At 45.2% G+C, this 7,547-nt stretch overlaps 1 protein-coding gene across 2 annotated transcripts; it reads right to left on the minus strand.

Annotated features, from left to right (window-relative positions):
• Positions 1-334: 334 nt before the first annotated feature.
• irf8 (interferon regulatory factor 8) lies at positions 335-5,927 on the minus strand. 2 transcript variants are annotated; one of them, XM_023810493.2, is made up of 9 exons: positions 5,723-5,927; positions 5,202-5,375; positions 3,846-4,029; positions 3,552-3,646; positions 3,311-3,419; positions 2,640-2,687; positions 2,120-2,506; positions 1,861-1,976; positions 335-1,720 (listed from the first exon to the last, which is right to left on the minus strand). In XM_023810493.2, exons 2-9 carry the CDS (start codon positions 5,373-5,375, stop codon positions 1,535-1,537), a joined length of 1,299 nt encoding a protein of 432 aa, XP_023666261.1. In that variant the 5' UTR covers positions 5,723-5,927; the 3' UTR covers positions 335-1,534. The 2 variants fall into 2 exon arrangements, with proteins under 2 accessions (XP_023666261.1, XP_023666252.1); XM_023810484.2 differs by having other exon boundaries at positions 3,552-3,649; positions 5,723-5,922.
• Positions 5,928-7,547: the final 1,620 nt, after the last annotated feature.

A 7,547-nucleotide genomic window follows, 5' to 3' on the forward strand; every position in this document is an offset into this window, starting at 1 on the left:
GCCAAGACCTGCTGATTTTCCAGCCTTCTGTTACCTGTGAGTCACGCATGAAGCCTCTGTGGCCAATCAGAATCAGTAATTAAACTAACTGCCTGGGAGAAGTGAAAACAAGGCCTGGATTTGGAATCCAGGGCCATTTTGGAATAGGGCATTTTAGACGATGAGCATTTAGTTATTTTGGTCATGCCATAATGGTGACTGTGACTTTCTTTGTCGCACAGTTTGCAATGATAATACTGTAATGTATCCATGTCTCATTAGTTCAGAACAAGACGTAGAATGGTAAGAATGTGTTAATAATGACATTTTAGGGGTAAAAACTAAGTGACCACAGTTGCTTTAAGAAAGCCTTTATTAATGCAGATTTTTTTTTTCCATTTCAATTTCATTTAGTTTGCAAAACAGTTTATTATGAAACTACAAACGCTCATTTAAGAAAGGAAGCACACAATCAGACAAAGAGAAACATGTGTTGTGCTAATTCAGCTACTGGAAGGACAGTTAGAGGAATGATGCTCAGAGGTCAAGCAAAAGTCTGGAGACTTTTTTTCATCACTTTTTTGTCAACATATGATAAAGGAGAACTGATTTTTCTGAACGTAGGTGGGTGCATCATCCTGGACACTAGGCAGCTATATAACCATTGCCAGGTTTGCTGTCCTGTCCAAGACAGGCAAGGGGGATTGGTGGCTCAGACACTGATTGGCAGGTTCTCTGTCCTATCTGAGACAGGCTGGGGAGGGAATGGTGACTCAGGCAGTGATTGGCAGGTTCCTTATTCTCTCCAAGGTGGGTGAGGAGGGATTAGTGCCTCAGATGGTGATTGGCAGACTCTTTTTTCCTATTTGAAGCAGGCAGTGGCAGGATTGGTACCTCAGACGGCGACTGGTAGGTTCCTTGTCCTGTTTGAGGCAGGCAGTGGGGGACTGGTGCCTCAGATTGTGATTGGCAGGTTCCTTGTCCTGTTTGAGGCAGGCAATGGGGGATTGGTGCTTCAGACGGCGACTGGTAGGTTCCTTGTCCTGTTTGAGGCAGGCAGTGGGGGACTGGTGCCTCAGATTGTGATTGGCAGGTTCCTTGTCCTGTTTGAGGCAGGCAATGGGGTAATGGTGCCTCAGATTGTGATTGGCAGGTTCCTTGTCCTGTTTGAGGCAGGCAGTGGGGGACTGGTGCCTCAGATTGTGATTGGCAGGTTCCTTGTCCTGTTTGAGGCAGGCAGTGGGGGACTGGTGCCTCAGATTGTGATTGGCAGGTTCCTTGTCCTGTTTGAGGCAGGCAATGGGGGAATGGTGCCTCAGATTGTGATTGGCAGGTTCCTTGTCCTGTTTGAGGCAGCCAGTGGGGGACTGGTGCCTCAGATTGTGATTGGCAGGTTCCTTGTCCTGTTTGAGGCAGGCAATGGGGGAATGGTGCCTCAGATTGTGATTGGCAGGTTCCTTGTCCTGTTTGAGGCAGGCAGTGGGGGATTGGCTCCTCAGACGGCGATTGGCAGGTTACTTGTCCTGTTTGAGGCAGGCAGTGGGGGACTGGTGCCTCAGACGGTGATTGGCATGTTCTCTCTGAAGCTGAGGCGCTGTGGCACGGAGTAGCTGCAGAGTTCCTGGAAGATGCGTGCCACTTGCTCGTTCTGTGACTCGTCTGCCATGTCCATATTCCCACTGTACGGGGACCGATGGATATTAACCTCTTCCAGCAGCTGCTGGCAGGTGAGTGGGGTAATCTGCAAAGGCCAAGAAGGGATCAGTCGGCACCATGTGGCTAAAGTGACGCCCCATTCGGGCATGAAGCTCTTATATCTAGGTAAATGGGAAATGTGGTCATCCAATAAAAGTTCCTGATAGCTGTCCCTCATTGGCTTACCTGAACGATTATCAGCTTGTTCTTGGCAGTGCTGATGTCGTGGAACTCTTCCCCAAAGCAGAGGGTGACGTTGGGGTCAGGTGCTGGATAGTGACCATCCCGGTACATCTGCAGAGCTGCAAATAACAAATATGCTCACAATACAAGGACTGGAATGACATTAATTTGCCACTTCACAGGTGGCATTGTCAAAGCCATAAACCTTTTTATTAATGTCATGTGATCTTTGGGAACCACAGGGCTTGGATGACCAACCCACCTTGCAGGAACCTGCCGACGTCAAAGATCTTGACGACGGCGTCCCTCTCCAGCTTGCAGGGCCCGGAGTTGTACTGGGAGCCCTGGCTGCTCCAGAAAACACGGCTCTGACACAGGCGCTTGATGAAGATGCCCTCGCGGTTGGCGCGCACCAGCACGCCACGCTCCAGGTGTCCGAAGAGCTTGCGGGTCACGTGGCGCTGGCGCTCGTGCTCGATCAGCTCCACCGACGGGAAGCGAATGTTCTGTAGACTCTCGGGCCCATAAAGCGACTCCACGGCCACGGCGGGCGGCGGCAGCGAGATGCGGCAGCCCTCAGGGTGGGTGCTCAGCGTACTGCCAACCAGCTTCCCACCGTAGAAGAAGGTGACCATCATTTGGGAGAAGGCTGCGGGGGAGAGAAGCAGGAGCTGTCTTTATCAGTCCAGGAAGTTCTCAGAATTCCATGAATGCAGTACACACCAGTTTCCAGAGTATTTTTAATCATGCTGTTAAAACACACATGCCGTAAACATACAAACCTGCACTAAAGTTCCCAGTTGGAGGAGGGTCCTGACTCACTGGGATGGCTGTGAAATGGAAAGGAAATGATTCCTTAGCCCGTACACATATTCGCATGTAAAAAACAACAACAGCATTAATTTGCTGAAATCCACTTCCGGAGCTGTCTGACTAACGGCTGTGCTGCTGAAAACCGTGAGAGAAAATCTAGACAGAAGTGACCTTTAAATATCTTTCGTGTGTTCATCAAAAATTCAGCTGTTCCAGCAAAAAGAAAAACCATCTTCTGGCCCAAATCCAGACTGGCAGTCAGCAAAGTGATAGAAAATTAGCTGATCCTCACCTCAAAAATATATAGAGCTAGTGAACACAAAGTTATTCACAGTTTATGCATTTGGCTAAAACGGTTATGAAAAACGCAGGTTTTAAAATGACATGCAAACATAAGATCAGCTCTATACTTGTTAAATGGGTAAAAACTCTGGAAAACATAAATCACTGTGGGTCACACAAATCTGTGATAAAGTATTCAGTTCATACAACTGTGAAGGTCCAAATGTCACTATTTAAAACTGCATTTAGAATATGAGAACTTTCCTGTATTTTGAGGTAGTGCAGTTACGTCAGTGTAAACGTTTACTGTAACTGTTGTTATCCAGGCTGAAGGCTTGTCTGGTGCAAGGAAGCTTACATCGCAGGTTACCATGTGACCACCACTCCTGGGCTGGGGGGGTGGGTCTGGGGGCCTCCTCTGGGGAATGGCTCTTCTTGATGATGCCCAGGTATTCATCATGTGAGGACTGTGTGGGTCAAAGAGAGTCATTATTCACACAACAAGCCTGGATCCCAAAGACCAGCCAGTACAGGCGTATGTGTTTCCAGAGGACACCGGTGTGCGAGACAGCAGGCCGCTGGGGTATGAAGGCACTCACTTCCTTGATGAGCTCCTCCAGTTCAGCAGCACTGCAGTCCATGCTGTGGACGTCGCTGGAGCCCCCTCCTCCGTGGATCACCACAGTCCCTCTGCCTGCTGGGATCGAGTCTTTGGTTTGTTTGGTCCACATCCCGTCAACTTTATAATCCTTCGTAATGCTCACAATAGCTTTTAGCATCATGAGAGTGATTGCAGAAACCGAGAGGTGTGTGGACGTGTCTTCGCAGGAAGTCAGCTTTGTCATGACACAAAAACAGAACACCCCCCCCCCAGGTAGCAATTGGGAACTTACTCTTTTGCTCCTCCTCTGGCACGATGCGGTACACCTTGTAAGGCTCAGAGATGTCCAGCTGGGACCGGTCGGTCACCTCCTCGAAGTCAGGGCTTTTGTTCAGAGCACAGCGGAGCCGTGTTTTCCAGGTGGCCGGCTCAGCCCTGTCCCCCTCCTTAAACTTCCCTTTAAACACAGCCCAGGCCTGCAAAAAGAAAGGTGGGGGGGGGGGGGTCAGTCACTGGCTCAGAGGCCTTCATAGATTCAAGGTAGTGTGATGCTCGCACACTTCATGGGTATTTTAAATCTTCTGCTCCTCTCTGAGGTGCTCAACACTAATTTCATAAATGCAATAATTACTTATGCAGCGTTGCACTTTGAAACACGTCATATGGTTCGCCCACTGTCAGGTAAGCAGACTGAGCAAAGGCATTATAACACAGGGATAACCCCGCGTGCTGCAGGCTTTCGGTCACGCGGTAAAACGTCCACGTATCTCCAGTTTACAATGTCGCTAAACTAAGCGAGTAACCGCCCAGCTCTTCCGTCGTCAGGCGTAGCTGACCTTGTAACTACAATAGTACTGCTGACACATTAATCACTTTCTCATGAAGTTGTTGAGATTCCCCCAATTTAAAATACTAAAATAACACAAATGACGTTAATCTATCACTGAAGAGCGATTAGTGATAAAGCTACATTCTGTAACGAATCCATTTTAATATTTCGGGCTGTTTAAAATCTCGTTTAGAGGGTACATTATGAGCGTTGTTTGTAATAACTAAGGCGTGCATCCTGGATTCTCAGTCAGGTGGATTTTTCCTGAATATAGCCCTTTGCACAAAACAAACATCTTACGGCAAATAAATAAATAAATAAATAAATAACACACCAAACAACATGTCATATGTTAATTAAACAAATTGAACTATGGTAACTAAATGTGCTTTAACCGTTACTCTTATACCCGTTCATTTGATAGGCTAATTCGATAAAATGTCCTATTTTAATGCGACACGTGCCTATAAGAAAACCGATATTTCTGGCAACATGCATTTTATGTTTCAGAAGATACATGCTAAAACTCGAACACAGCACAACAGGTTTGTGGAAACACTTATAGGTTTTAGTGCAATCTGGCATCGCACTGCTCCCGACAGCTCGCGCCATTTATGTGCGAAATGCAACTGTATCGTGTAGTTCTTTAACCGTAAAGAAAGAAAATAAGGATAAATGCGTATTTGAGCTTGCGTATGTGTGACAGCCGGAAACTTCTACTTTGAGTGTTATTTCAGCATACAGACGGACGTGCTTCGGTCCGAGAAAAGGTTTTTACAACACGTGCGAACACACATCACACGCAAAGGTAAGACTTACTTTGAAAATTGACGCATCGATTTCTTGGTTGTAGTCCTGTTTCCCCGCGTGTTTCCATGGAATTCGGAACATGGTCCGATCCTCATCTTCCCACAACAGCCCCGGGTACCGGTTGCTGTGAATCTGCTCTATCAGCCACTGCCTCAGCCTCCGTCCGCTGGGGTTTGCGGTCATCTAAAACACAGAGCGTGTACATTTGAAATTTTATGATTTCATTTCATATCAAACATATCTACGAGTGGCACGAAAAAAGAATCCCACACTAGTGCAAATATTTGAAATGCTACGATTTTTTGATATAGAACAAAAATCAAAGATATCTATTTAAAGAAAAAAATATCTAAATGTGAAATTATCTATAAATAATATAGATGATACAATAACTATAATGAACTTTCAAGAAATACTGTGTAATAGCACAAAATAAGTATGTGCAAATTGTATTTTGCATAAAGTGCGTTATGTATAAAATTGTGTATGCAGTGGTCTAAAAAATATTTCAAAAAGTAATTGACATTTACCTTAGTGGTAGGAGTTTAGATCTCAGCGAAACGCAAACCGACACCAAATAGATTCTTACGATCTAACAGGCGTGCAAATAAATCAATCTCAGCCCGGTACCCTAAGTTTATCGGTTCATTCACAAGAAGCTAATTGGAGTATCGTGTTACGTCGTCGCTGTGACGCTGGCCAATCAGCGGCTTTGTCTGTTCTTCGAACCGGAGCGTATTCCGAGAAATCACACGCGGAGACGCCGCATCTCAGGTTTGGTATTTTCTGTTTCATTGAGCCCTGCGAGGTGGGGACAGGCATCTCATCGCGAGACGTTTCTGCGTGCGCGCCACAGTATCGGAATATAATGTCAATTCCTTTCGCAGGATATCATCACAATTTTCATAAGTGCGGAAGGCTTCTCGCTTGTTTTTCTTCTTTTTCCATCTTTGTAGGTGACAGAATCAATGTGTAAAAGACAAACACTGCACAATCAACAGTATTTATGATTTAAACTTAAAAAGGTGATATTGATAAATAACGTATTATAAATATCCATAAAATTCATGTTCTGCCCACAGGACCACGTATCCTGTTTACGTACTTTATTCGTTTGTTTTAAATAAATCTTTTCCTCCAGTGTTTGCTCCTGGTATGAGACGTTGTTTATGTCTTATTTTTAATATTTAATTTCGTACTCGGGGTGTTCATACATGCCAACCTAACTGCAGTGAAAACGGTGAGATGGCTGACAAAGCAAAACCTGTAAATCAAGGCACGATACATTTCACCGAGCTGTTTTATGTCCCCGAGATTAAATTTGGCGCATATCAACCCGCCAGATTTGCATCTCAAGCGTGAGTCTTAATATCTGTGGGTGTTACGTTTGTGTTGTGAAGAATGACTAATAAACGAATGTAGGAATTTGTAATTTTGATTATCTTGCCTCCGAGTTATAGTGTTTTAAGTAATGCATATAATATATAGCTAATATGCATGCAATGTATCTATAAAATTTGACAATTCAAATTAGTATATAACAGTGTAGCTGGCATGAAGGCTCAGTGGTTCGCACTATTGCCTCACACTTACAGGGACATGAGGTTCAAATCACCTCTGCTTTGTTTATCTGTTTGTGAAGTTTGCATCTTCTCAGGACATGTGAGTTTCCTCCAGGTACCCTCATTTTGTGCCATAGTCTGTCACACACACACACACACACACACACTTCCTATGACCTGATCAGCAGTTGGAAGATGCCGACCTGAGCCATAAATTGACAGGTTAAAAGGGGTAAAAATTCGTTCCTTTGCTTGTCACTGGGGCAGTACCCTTGTAATGGCATCTTTTAAGGTACAGAAATGGACTCTGAGGAACATCCCAAAGGTACAAACAGCATTAATGTACCATCTATGGTACACAAATGTTCCTCAGAGGTAATTTTTGTACCTTAAAAGGTACAATTACCTACAGCTAAGGTTACAGCACCAGTGACAAGCAAAGGTACAAATTTTTACTCTTTTCTGTGGGTTGAGGTCAGAAACCAGCTGGCAGAGGCTGTATGTGGTCCTGCTGCAGCTTGCACTGCACAAGTATTTATCTTATGGGATTTGCTTAATGCAGTTCCCTACCTCCTGCAGAAGAAAGTGTGCAACTGGATATACAGTTGCCCATGGAATCTCACTTCTTTATCCACGCAGTAGTGCTTCCTTTTCCTGTGCAGTACTTCCCCTTTCTTACTGAGGTAGCCCGACGAGCACACAGCCACCAGCATTCTCACCTACACAGCCGTCCAAAAGGTCACAGCAGCAAACTCCATCTCCTTCTGCCTACTGTTCTTGTTGGCCTTTTGTT

The sequence above is a fragment of the Paramormyrops kingsleyae genome, chromosome 11 (assembly GCF_048594095.1).
Source record: "Paramormyrops kingsleyae isolate MSU_618 chromosome 11, PKINGS_0.4, whole genome shotgun sequence".
Classification (NCBI taxonomy): domain Eukaryota; kingdom Metazoa; phylum Chordata; class Actinopteri; order Osteoglossiformes; family Mormyridae; genus Paramormyrops; species Paramormyrops kingsleyae.